The sequence below is a fragment of the Mercenaria mercenaria genome, chromosome 13 (assembly GCF_021730395.1).
Source record: "Mercenaria mercenaria strain notata chromosome 13, MADL_Memer_1, whole genome shotgun sequence".
NCBI classification, from domain to species: Eukaryota; Metazoa; Mollusca; class Bivalvia; order Venerida; family Veneridae; genus Mercenaria; species Mercenaria mercenaria.
Genome location: NC_069373.1, coordinates 27,477,219 through 27,491,164, shown reverse-complemented (window position 1 = coordinate 27,491,164; position 13,946 = coordinate 27,477,219). Strand labels below are relative to the sequence as shown.

The 13,946-nt window shown below is 39.2% G+C and overlaps 1 protein-coding gene across 1 annotated transcript in view; it reads right to left on the bottom strand.

Annotated features, from left to right (window-relative positions):
• The window catches only part of LOC123529215 (sortilin-like), a 145,314-nt gene that overhangs the window by 90,798 nt on the left and 40,570 nt on the right, over positions 1-13,946 (bottom strand). Inside the window, exons 3-4 of the mRNA XM_045309448.2 lie at positions 10,759-10,823; positions 194-308 (exon numbers count right to left, since the gene is read on the bottom strand). Coding sequence (XP_045165383.2) covers positions 194-308; positions 10,759-10,823 — 180 coding nt within the window. The remainder of the gene's footprint in view (positions 1-193; positions 309-10,758; positions 10,824-13,946) is intronic.

Genomic DNA, 13,946 nt, shown 5'->3' with positions numbered 1-13,946 from the left:
CTTGAGAGAACTCCAACAAAAAATGCTAGAGACCAATTTTTTGTGACGATACATCACACTGGTGAGTTGTTAAAAGGTTTTTTCTAATTTTTGCTCTGGCAGCGCCTTACCATGAAGTGCAACCTTTTAAACAAACATGAGAAATTATTCTGCATGTTTTACAATAAACAAAACATCTAAAGATCATTCTTACTCTCTTAGCATTATGAGGGTGTCGCTGTAAGCCATTGTGTTTCTTGATAACGAAAGTCCCTGGTGACAGACCTAAAACGTCAGTCAAATTTGTGTAATCAACACCATAGTTGGTACTGCAAAAGAAATAAATGATAACATCTATCATGGCTGCCTTATCATTCAGAGAAAGTCTAAAACAGATTAAGTTAGCTTGGTTTGAGACAAAGCTACACAATGCAGCAACATCTAAGTATGATAAAAACAAGAGCTATCGGAGGACAGCAACACTCGGCTATTCAACAGCCTTGTCAGTTGAATGAAAATAAAAGTTGAAAAAGGGGAATAATTTTGTAAAATTGCAGAACAGGAATATGAAACCTGTAAAATGCATATCAGTTCATGACAATGGACAAGTATGTGAAGTTTCAATCCTTTCCCATTAGTAGGTACTGAGATATCAGCTTACATTCAAAAACTTAACCAAAAACAGCTAAGTCAAAAAAGGGGCATACTTCTGTAAAAATGCATAGTAGAGTTATGAAACCTATGTAATGCAAGTCAGATCATGACAATAAACAAGTGTGTGAAGTTTCAATCCATTCCCATAAGTGGGTACTGAGATTCCAGCTTACATGCAAAAACTTAACCAAAAACTTCTAGGTCAAAAAAGGGGCATAATTTTAATGCAAAACAGGGTTATGGAACCTGTGCACTGCATGTCAGATCATTACAGTGAACAAGTGTGTAAAGTTTCAATCCATTCCCATTAGTGGGTACTGAGATACCAGCTTACATATTATTTATAAAACCTTAACCAAAAATTTTTAAGTCAAAAAAGGGGCATAATTTTGTAAAAAAGCAAAACAGAGTTACGGAACCTGTGCAATGTAAGTCAGTTTATCACAGTAAATAAGTGTGTGAAATTTCAATCCATTCCCACAAGTGCTGAGATACCAGTTTACATATAAAAACTTAACCAAATCAGGATGCGGACGCGGACGCATGGGTGAGTCCAATAGCTCTACCTATTCTTTGAATAGTTGAGCTAAAAATGTGAAACAATAGACATCTTCTTATTATTTAATACAAGACATAGTAACTCGAAAATGTTAAACAATTTTTCCTATTTTCCATCATCAGCTTAGGCCATTTATCAGTGATTCTCTCTCTTTATCTATCTATCCATTACTGACTAACCCTTTACAGTGACGTAGACATTTTCATGCACATCAATTTAAAAAAATTGTTAGTAGAAAATAAAAGCAAAACGGGCCAAATAAAAGGGAAAGGAAAATATGCTAGTGATTTAAAAGATAACAAGAGACATGGAAATTCCCTGAAAAACAGGATTTTCAAACATTTTCATTTTTTTAGTAACACTGACTTTGATCTGTGACCTTGACCCTAGTGGCCCAAAAAAATACAATCCCCTAACCTTTCTTTCCTAATAAGCTACTTACATACAAAGTTCCATTGCAATATCGCATTCCTAAAAACAGCTATTGAGCAGAAAGTCTTTTTCTTTTTTAGTAATCCCAAATACAATCCAATGCTAGTTCTTCATAATAAGCTTGCTGTACACTTAGTTTGGTGACAGAATGTCAATTGCAACTAAATATATAAACAAGAAACCATATTTTTGATGTTTCCAATAAACTAGAAATACATTCTGCATGCCCACGGGCAGAATGTCGAGCCTGCCAGCTGTCTAAAAAATTAACATTTATTATACTATTTGGCAGTGTCAGAACTGATTTACACTAGCGCCTGTATTTGCATATGGAATTTTTTTGACCAATTATTAAAAAAAATCTATATAATATAAGTCCATTAAAAACTCCTTACCAGGTAGAGATAATACACCGAAAAATTTGACGTAACATGCATGTTGTACCACAGAAAAGTTTCTCAATTTTTCCCCACGGCCAGTAATAAAAAAAGTTACAATATAAGTTATTTATAGTAAAAACAAAAGGAAGTAATTCTAAAAACAAGGTTGCCTCATAGTGTTGAACATATGTGACAAGTAACATCAAAATCCCCTTATGCATGAAGAAGACATGCTCCAGACAATGTCATTCTTGTATTTGACCTTTGGCCTCTAAGTGTGACCTTGATCTTTGACCTAGGGACCTGGTTCTTGCGCAAGACACTCCATCTCATAAAGGTGAACATTCATGTCAAGTTACATCAAAATCCCACCATGCATGAAGAAGAAATGCTCCGGACAAGCTTCAATTTGACCTTTGACCTCAAACTGTGACCTTGATCTTTGAGATAGGAACATGGGGTTTGTGCATGACACTCCTTCTCATTGAGGTAAACATTCATGCCAAATGTAAACAAATTTGGTCCATGCATGTCAAAGTTATGGTCCGGACAAACTTCTATTTGACCTTTGTCCTCCAACTGTGACCTTGACCTTTGACCATGCATGTCAAAGTCATGGTCCGGACAAAATCGGACGGACGCATGGACGCACATTCACCGACCTGCCAAAACTGACGACTATATCAAGCTCACCGCAAGCGGGCTCGACAAAAAAATCTATTTTTAGTAACTATGACTTTGACCTTGACCCTAAGGCATCTTAATGGTTCTTTTTTCTTACAAAACAAAACAAACCCCTAAAAACAAAGTTAGGTGCTCAGTGGGATTTGAAATGCGACCCATCCGTTTGATAGTGCAGCTTTGGTCCAACACTAGATCACTACGCCATAGTGGAATTTTGTAAGTAGGCATATAAAATCAGTTATACTGACATTGAACCTGACCCCATTGACCCCATATGCAATCGCAGCCATGTTTTTTCTATAAGCTACTTACATGCCGAGTTTTATTTCAATCCATCAACTGAAAATTAAGCTACTGAGCGGAAACAATTTTATTCTATTTCTAGTAACAGTGACCTTGACTTTTGCTCCATTGACCCCAAATTCAATGTTTGCAAACAGCAGCATTGAACTGCTCAAGGGTTGGAAGAAAATGTCAGGTGGAAGATAAATCCATAGGACTATAGTCCTGGGGAAAAAAAAGGTATTTCTAATAGTTAGTGGTTGCAGAGATTAACCTGAAAGATAGACTTGTGTGCTCACTTACTGCTCACTGACAGAGAAAAAAGGAATGGAAAAAGAAATATATATTTTTTTTTGAGTGGAGGTGGGGGGGTATGACCTGGTGAGGGTACAAAACTTCACATGTTGATTATAGATATTAATGGAAAATTAAAAATGAAAAAAAAATGTTGGGGGGTGAGGGAAGGGATGCATGATTGGGGTTGTGGGCATGACTGGGTGGAGGAGCGAGATGGGGGAACGGTACAACTTTGCATGTTGATAAATATTCATGGAAGGTTTAAAAAATTTAAAATAAGGAATGAAAAAAAACAAGAGGGCCATGATGGCCCTATATCGCTCACCTGTTATCATTGCACTTGAGGACAAGAAGGTCCTCAGAAAAAATATCTAAGCCCAAAGGACAGGAACAACAAAGGGAAGAAATTTAACCAAAAAGAAAAAAAAAATCTTACAAGGTATAGATATGTTAAAATACACCTAAAAATTGGATGTCCATGTTGTACCACAGAAAACTGGTCTCGTGTTTTCCCTACGGCCAATAATAAACAAGAGCTGTCACAGGAGACAGCGTGCTCGACTATTTCGATGCTGGATAGTGAAACTAGGCACATCTGAGGAAACTAGAGCTGTCACTGGAGTGTTTAATGACTGCAATTGTGGATGAAGATATTGCACAATAGCCTGAGTCTATGTCAAAAAATTCAACTTAAAGTAATAAGAGAGGTAAAGATAAAATGTATCAAAACACTATATATAAGTATATCCTAAGCAAAAAGGGGCATAATTCATTAAAAATTGGTGCCAGAGTTGTCCAGCTTGTGTCATATAGTGTGGGTGATGATGTTGAACAACTACTTTAAGTTTGAATCAAATCCATTCAGTAACAAGGCAGTCTGAAAGACAGCTAAATCCCCCGCCACTGCTATGGATAGTGAAAGGGTAAAACCTTTGATTTTAGCTCTGACCTTGACCTTGAACTGACATGGCTGACTCATGAATTCTGCACAACATCTTGATGAGGTGATCATTTGACCAAAGTTTCATGAAAATCCTTCAAGGGGTTTAGGAGATACAGAGCTGAAACCTTTGACCTTCAGTTGTGACCTTGACCTTGAGTTGACATGGCTGACTCATGAGTTGTTGATGAGGTGATCATTTGACCCAAGTTTGATGAAAATCCTTCAAGGGGTTAAGGAGATACAGAGTGGACACCAAATGGAAGGCTCAAACCTTCAACCCTTAGTTGTGACCTTGACCTTGAGCTGGCATGGCTGAAACATAATTTCTGCACATCGTTCTGATGAGGTAATCATTTGACCCAAGTTTTATAAAATTCCTTCGAGGGGTTTAGGAGATATAGAGCGGACACGAAATGGAAGGCTCAAACCTTTGACCTTCAGTTGTGACCTTGACCTTGAGCCGACATGGCTGACTCATAAGGTCTGCACATCGTCTTGATGAGGTGATCATTTGACCCAAGTTTTATAAAATTCCTTCAAGGGGTTTAGGAGATATAGAGCGGACACAAAATGGAAGGCTCAAACCTTTGACCCTAAGTTGTGACCTTGACCATGAGCCAGCATGACTGACTCATGGGTTCTGCACATCGTCTTGATGAGGTGATCATTTGACCCAAGTTTTATAAAATTCCTTCAAGGGGTTTAAGAGATATAGAGCGGACACAAAATGGAAGGCTCAAACCTTTGACCTTGAGTTGTGACCTTGACCTTGAGCCGGCATGGCTGACTCATGGGTTCTGCACATCGTCTTGATGAGGTGATCATTTGACCAAAGTTTTATAAAATCCCTTCAAGGGGTTTAGGAGATATAGAGCGGACACAAAATGGCAGGCTCAACCCTTTGACCTCGAGTTGTGACCTTGACCTTGAACCGACAAGGCTGACTCATGGGTTCTGCACATTGTCTTGATGAGGTGATCATTTGACCCAAGTTTCATGAAAATCCTTCGAGGGGTTTAGGAGATATGGACCGGACACGATTTTGTTAAGGAAGGAAGGACGGACGGAAAGACGGACGGAAGGACGGACAGACAGATGGAAGGATGGACGGAAGGACGGATGCAGAATATTCCTATAATCCCTCCGCCACGTCGGGGGATTAATAACTGAGACAGAGTGAAAGTGCATCAAAACTTTAACCTAAAATTCTAAGTAAAAAGGGGGAATAATTAATAAAAACTGGTGCCAGAGTTATGCACCTTGCGTCATATGGTGTGGGTGATGATGCTGAACAACTATTTTAAGTTTGAATCAAATCCATTCAGTAATAACAGAGACAGAGTGAAAGTGCACAAAACTTTAACCTAAAATTCTAAGTAAAAAGGGGAAATAATTCATGAAAAATTGGTCCTAGAGTTATCACCTTGCATCATATGATGAGGGTAATGATGTTGAACAATTGTTTAAGTTTGAATCAGATCCATTCAGTAATAACTGAGATAGAGTGGAAGTGCAAAAACTTTAACCTGAAATTCTAAGTAAAAAGGGGAATAGTTCATGAAAAATTGTGCCAGAGTTATGCATCTTGTGTCATATGATGTGGGTGATGATGCTGAACAACCATTTTAAGTTTGAATCAAATCCATTCAGTAATAACAGAGGTAGAGTGAAAGTGCACCAAAACTTTAACCTGAAATTCTAAGTAAAAAGGGGGAATAATTCATGAAAAATGGTGCCAGAGTTATGCATCTTGTGTCATATGATGTGGGTGATGATGCTGAACAACTATTTTAAGTTTGAATCAAATCCATTCAGTAATAACAGAGGTAGAGTGAAAGTGCACCAAACTTTAACCTGAAATTCTAAGTAAAAAGGGGGAATAAGTCATGAAAAAATGGTGCTAGAGTTATGCACCTTGTGTCATATGATGCAGGTGATGATGTTGAACAACTATTTTAAGTTTGAATCAAATCCATTCAGTAATAACAATGATACAGTGAAAGTGCATCAACACTTTAACCTGAAAATCTAAGTGAAAAGGGGGGATAATTCATGAAATATTGGTGCCAGAGTTATCACCCTTATGTCAGATGATGTGGATGATGATGAGGAATAAGCATTACAAGTTTGAATCAAATCCATCAAGTAATTACAGAGATATGCTGAAAAAAGAGAAAGTGCACCAAAACTTTAACCAAGGTGGGGACTCGGAAAGACGCCGACGCCGACGCCGGGGCGAGTAGGATAGCTCTCCTTATACTTCATATAGTCGAGCTAAAAAGGTACTAAAAATAAGCTATTTATAGTAACGTAAAAGGGAAGTAATTAAAAAAAATATATTGTAAGTGGACAAAAGAAGGATCTGCCAAATAAATCTGTTGACATAAATGAAATTTCAGATCAGTATCTTCAGTAGTTATGAAAATATAACACTTTTAATCTGAAATAAAGGGAGGTGATTTGACATAAAATCAGTCCATAGTTATCTAACCCTGATTGTCTCAGTCCAACTAATAACAATAATGAAATTTCAAATAAGTCCTGTAAGTACTTACTGATATTAATCCATTTTGATTCCAATCAGGGGAGGTAATCAGATATAAAATAACTCTGGAACCTACGATTGGATCTGATTTGTCATGGAATCCAAGATTTATTGTTGTTGAAGATATTTTAGAAGTTTGTATCAAATAAAACCATAAATGAAGTCTCTATATGGCTGCAAAAGCCAAAATAGCCAATTTTGGACCTTTAAGGGGCCATAACTCTGGAACCCATGATGGAATCTGGCCAGTTGAAGAAAGGAAGCAAGATCTTTTGGTGATACAAGTTGTGTGCAAGTTTGGTTAAAATCAAATCATAAATGAAGCTACTATTGTGCAGACAAGGTCAAAATAGCTAATTTTGGTCCTTTCAGGGGCCATAACACTGGAACCCATTAGGGGATCTGGCCGGTTCAAGAAAGGAACCGAGATCTTATGGTGACACAAGTTTTGTGCAAGTTTGATTAAATTCAAATCATAAATGAAGCTGCTATTGTGCAGACAAGGTCAAAATAGCTAATTCTGGCCCTTTCAGGGGCCATCACTCTGGTACCCATAATGGAATCTCGCCAGTTCAAGAAAGGAACCGAGATCTTATGGTGATACAAGTTGTGTGCCAGTTTGGTTAAAATAAAATCCTAAATGAAGCTGCTATTGTGCAGACAAGGTCAAAATAGCTAATTCTGGCCCTTTCAGGGGCCATAACTCTGGTTCCCATTAAGGAATCTGGCCAGTTCAAGAATGGAACCAACATCTTATGGTGATACAAGTTGTGTGCCAGTTTGGTAAAAATCAAATCATAAATAAAGCTGCTATTGTGAAGACAAGGTCAAAATAGCTAATTTTGGCCCTTTCAGGGGCCATAACTCTGGAACCCATAATGGGATCTGGCCAGTTCAAGAAAGGAACCGTGATCTTATGGTGATACAAGTTGTGTGCAAGTTTGGTTAAAATAAAATCATAATTGAAACCACTATCGTGTAGACAAGAAATTGTTGACGGACAGACGGACGGACGAAGGGTGATCACAAAAGCTCACCTTGTCACTATGTGACAGGTGAGCTAAAAAAAATTTGGGGGAAGCGGGGGAGGGGGGAGTGTGATTGGAGGGGAAGGGTGTGTGACCAAGGCAAGGGGGTGACCAGGTGTGGGTACACAACTTCACATGTTTATAATAAATGTTCATGGAAAAGAATGAAAGTTTTATGAAATTCTGCAAATGGTAAGTTTGTTATGTACAAGTATGTGGATTTTTAAACAATTAAAGGGCAATAACTCTAAAGTTACTACAGAGATCCGGACGAAAAATTGTGTGAAACTTGACGGGCCGCATAACCTCATAGTGGTGAACATGTATATGAAGTTTTATTTAAATATTTCAAACCACTTTCTAGATATGGCTCTGGACGGACAGACGGACGGACGGAAGGACGGACAACGCCAAAACTATATCCCTCCGACTTCATCGGGGGATAATAAAATACAAGCAATGCAAACATAGCATAATATGGATTAAAGGCATTAATCTCCCTAGTACATGCTAAATGTTAGGGACAATCCTCTAAAACTCATCTGACTGAAACCAAAATAACAAGACAGTCTGAAAGACAACTAAATCCTCCGCCACTGTTATGGATAGTGAAAGGGTAAACCTTTGACCTTGAGCTGTGACCTTGGCCTTGAACTGACATGGCTGACTCACAAAATATGCACATTGTCTTGATGAGGTGATTATTTGACCCAAGTTTCATGAAAATCCATCAAGGGGTTTAGGAGATACAGAGCTCAAACCTTTGACCTTGAGTGGTGACCTTGGCCTTGAGTTGACACGGCTGACAAATGAGTTCTTGATGAGGTGATCATTTGACCCAAGTTTGATGAAAATCCTTCAAGGGGTTTAGGAGATACAGAGTGGAAACAAAATAGAAGGCTCAAACCTTAGATTCTAAGTTGTGACCTTGATCTTGAGCCTGCATGGCTGACTAATGCGTTCTGCACATCATCTTGATGAGGTGATCACTATACCCAAGTTTCATAGGAATCCTTCAAGGGGATTAGGAGATACTGAGCGGACACAAAATGGAAGGCTCAAACCTTTGACCCCGAGTTGTGACCTTCACCTTGAGCCAACATGGCTGACTCCTAAGTTCCGCACATCGTCTTGATGAGGTGATCATTTGACCCAAGTTTGATGAAAATCCTTCAAGGGGTTTAGGAGATACAGAGCAGACAAAAATGGAAGGCTCAAAACTTTGACCCTAAGTTGTGACCTTGACCTTGATCTGGCATGGCTGACTCATGAGTTCTGCACATCGTCTTGATGAGGGGATCATTTGACCCAAGTTTTATAAAATTCCTTCAAGGGGTTTAGGAGATACAGAGCGGACACGAAATGGAAGGCTCAAACCTTTGACCTTGAGTTGTGACCTTGACCTTGAGCCAACATGGCTGACTCATGAGTTCTGCACATCGTCATGATGAGGTGATCATTTGACCAAAGTTTCATGAAAATTCTTCAAGGGGTTTAGGAGATATGGAGCGGAGACAAAAGTGTTACGGATAGACAGAAGGATGGACGGACAGAGATCATTCCTATAACTCCCTACCACTCGTGGCGGGGGATTAACAAAAGCTGTCAGAGGAGACAGCACACTTGACAATTTTGATGCTGGATAATGAAAGGGGCATAGCTGAGTAAACTAGAGCTATCACTGGCTTCATTAATACCCTTAATACCAAATGAGAGGAACAACTATTTTCACTGACTTAAATCCATTTTATATAATAACTGGGATAGAATGAAACTGCATGAAAATTTTCACCAAAAGATCTAAATACTGAATATAATATTGTATACTGGTGTGAGAGGGGTACTAAGAAACCGTAAGAGACACAAGTAAGTGTAAGAATTGTAAAAACAAGAGCTGTCAGTAGACAGCACACTAGACTATTCTCAGTGCTTGATAGTATAATATAAGCTAGGAGTAAAACTTTTAACATTACAATAAGCATATTCTAAGTCGAAAAGGGGCCATAATTCAATCAAAATGCTTGATAGAGTTGCCTCTTCCTTTTTACAGACTGGGGTCATGATGGTAAACAAGTATGCAAAAAATGAAAGCAATATCTCAATGGACTTTGAAAATATTTCGGGTCGTACGCAAACTTTAACATTTGTGTGACGCTAACGCTCACGCTGGGGCGAGTAGGATAGCTCCCCTATTCTTTGAATAGTCGAGCTAAAAAAAATAATTTGTGTGTGTGTTGGCTGGGTGTGTGTGAATGGTTGATATAGATTTCATTTATGGGTAAGAAGGGGAAGGGGGTAAAAGAAGTATGGGAAGCGGTTAGAACTGGGGTAAGAGGGATACTGGTACCAAGAAATATTATGAGAAATCAAAGAAATTAAGAAGCATACCATAAAACTGTAGCCAACACTTACAATATCTGACCCCAGTGGCCTTGACCTTAGAGGTGTATGAACCAAGAAATGTCTACCTCTTATTAAGATCAATCTCTACGAGGTTTGATGATTATAGATAAAGAAGAGATTTTGAAACTGTGCCACAAAACTTTGACCAGCTTTGTTACATCATTTGACCCTAGTGACCTTGACCTTTAGGATACTTGACCTGAAATATCTGCTCCTTACAAAGACTAATTATGTGAAGTTTGATGGTATAAATAGGGGCAGTAGTTAAGGAGATATAGTGAAATTAAGAAACCTACAATAGAACTTCAACCATTTGACCCCAGTGACCTTGACCTTTAGGTTACCTGGCCGTCAACTATAACATGTTAGCCCCTTACAAAGGTCAACCCCTTTAAATAAAGTTTGATAAAAATAGGGGCATCAGGTTAGAAGATATATTGAAATTGAAAAGCTTGCAATAAAACTTTAATGGTGAGGCCAAAGTGAAGACAATAGCTCTCATTTCTTCAAATAGTCAACCTAAAACTGGATTTCAGAACACTGACAGAGTTTTCCAGAAATATTTAAATTACCTTCTCAATACTGTAGATTCTATTGTACTTCCCATAATGTCTCCAGTTGTAACAATAATCAATGTCTGAAAATATAACAAGACGTAAATACAGGCCCTGTATTGTTCACCTCTCCTACCCTGTATTGCTCACCTCACAAACCCTGTACTGCTCACCTCACCTACCCTGTATTGCTCACCTCACCTACCCTGTATTGTTCACCTCACCTACCCTGTATTGTTCACCTCACCTACTTTGTATTTCTCACCTCACCAACCCTGTATTGCTCACCTTACCTACCCTGTATTGTTCACCTCACCTACCATGTATTGCTCACCTCACCAACCCTGTATTGCTCACCTCAACTACCCTGTATTGTTCACCTCACCAACCCTGTATTGTTCACCCTGTATTGTTCACCTCACCTACCCTGTATTGCTCACCTCATCTACCCAGTATTGCTCACCTCACCTACCCTGTATTGCTCACCTCATCTACCCTGTATTGTTCACCTCATCTACCCTGTATTGCTCACCTCACCAGCCCTGTATTGCTCACCTCTCCTACCATGTATTGTTCACCTCATCTACCCTGTATTGCTCACCTCACCAGCCCTGTATTGTTCACCTCATCTACCCTGTATTGCTCACCTCACCAGCCCTGTATTGCTCACCTCTCCTACCCTGTATTGTTCACCTCATCTACCCTGTATTGCTCACCTCACCAGCCCTGTATTGCTCACCTCTCCTACCCTGTATTGCTCACCTCATCTACCCTGTATTGCTCACCTCACCTACCCTGTATTGTTCACCTCATCTACCCTGTATTGCTCACCTCACCTACCCTGTATTGTTCACCTCATCTACCCTGTATTGCTCACCTCACCAGCCCTGTATTGTTCACCTCATCTACCCTGTATTGCTCACCTCACCTACTCTGTATTGTTCACCTCATCTACCCTGTATTGCTCACCTCACCAGCCCTGTATTGCTCAACCCACCTACCCTGTATTGTTCACCTCATCTACCCTGTTTTGCTCATCTCACTAGCCCAGTATTGCTCATCTCACCTACCCTGTATCTGTATTGCTCACCTCACCTAGCCTGTATTGCTTGCCTCACCTACCCTGTATTACCCTGTATCTGTATTGCTCACCTCACCTACCCTGTATTGCTCACCTCTCCTACCCTGTATTGCTCACCTCACCAACCCTGTATTGCTCACCTCTCTTACCCTGTATTGCTCACCTCACCTACCCTGTATTGCTCACCTCTCCTACCCTGTATTGCTCATCTCACCTACCCTGTATTGCTCACCTCACCTACCCTGTATTGCTCACCTCATCTACCCTGTATTGCTCACCTCTCCTACCCTGTATTGCTCACCTCTCCTACCCTGTATTGCTCACCTCTCCTACCCTGTATTGCTCACCTCACCAACCCTGTATTGCTCACCTCATCTACCCTGTATTGCTCACCTCACCTACCCTGTACTGCTCACCTCTCCTACCCTGTATTGCTCACCTCACCTACCCTGTATTGCTCACCTCTCCTACCCTGTATTGCTCACCTCACCAACCCTGTATTGCTCACCTCTCCTACCCTGTATTGCTCACCTCTCCTACCCTGTATTGCTCACCTCACCAACCCTAACTCTACTCAATTCATATATTTTAACATAGCAGCTATAAAGACTGTTCAATTTCTAGTAAACTTACACAATGTTGTTTGTTCATTTGTTTTGGGTCTTACGCCGTTTTTCAACAGTACTTCAGTTATGTAATGGCAGGCAGTTAAGGTCACATACCAGTAAATAGTTTTCCCTATATATTCTATATAAAACTGACATTTTTTAAAGAGCAGCTACCAAACATAGCTAGACCCATTTCAGAGAACAAATCCTTACCTCATTTTAAAGAGTTATGATAAAATTTATATAAAATGAAAAGAAAAGTAGGGGTAATGTATCTTCTAAGAGAGATTTCTCTTGTCACATTTGCTTACTGTAAAATCACATCAAAATCACAATGCTGTGACATGGAAGTACTACTCATACTAAAACTGAATTTCACTTCACCAAATACAACATCCCCTCCCACTTTTCCTACTAGAAATGTCAACAAAAGCTGTCAGTGGACAGTGCGCTCGACTATTCTCAGTGCTAGATAGTATAATATAAGCAATGAGTAAAACTTTAACATTACAATAAGCATCTTCTAAGTCGAAAAGGGGCCATAATTCAGTCAAAATGCTTGATAGAGTTGCCTCCTCCTTTTTACAGACTGGGGTCATGATGGTAAACAAGTATGCAAAATATGAAAGCAATATCTCAATGGACTTTGAAAATATTTGGGGTGGTACGCAAACTTTAACATTTGTGTGACGTTCACGCTCACGCCGATGCCGGGGCGAGTAGGATAGCTCCCCTATTCTTCGAATAGTCGAGCTAAAAATACATCCACAATGAAATTTAAACTGAAACCAGCTTCAATTTAGACCTCTGTGGCCACGCCAAGTGAAAAATTAGTGTTCAAAAACCTGTCCGCCATTACACAACTAGACCAGATGGCTCCCATGCTGGTTCCTTTACTATAGTTAGGCCTATAAGAAAAACTGGCTTTCTGTGATAGTCTCAATTGCATTTGCATAGTATCAGTAACATATCTGCATGAAAAATACCAAGTTTCAGCCTGATTAAATCAATTTTCAAGGTTTTATGGCATTTTCAGTAACATGTGTCTCCGCGTCAATTTTCCTTCTAAATTGATGTCGCGACATAATTTTTAACCAGTTTCTAGCCTGAGCTTGTTTTTGCCCTATTTTATACATTTTCACTATAATTTGCAGGCAAACTACACACTAACACTTAGAAATATACCTAATGTCCCCTCTGAAAGCTATAAATGGGCAAACTTTAGTGTGTAAATGTGTATTTAAAAAAAAACAACAAGAGGACCATGATGGTCCTGAATCGCTCACCTGTCTCCACATGACCCAATTTTCATGAAGATCCATTGAAAAATATGGCTTCTAGAGAGGTCACAAGGTTTTTCTATTATTTGACCTAATGACCTAGTTTTTGAAGGCAAATGACCCAGTTTTGAACTTGACCTAGATATTATAAAGGTGAACATTCTCACCAATTTTCATGAAGATCTCATGAAGAGTATGGCCTCTACAGAGGTCACAAGGTTTTTCTATTTTTATACA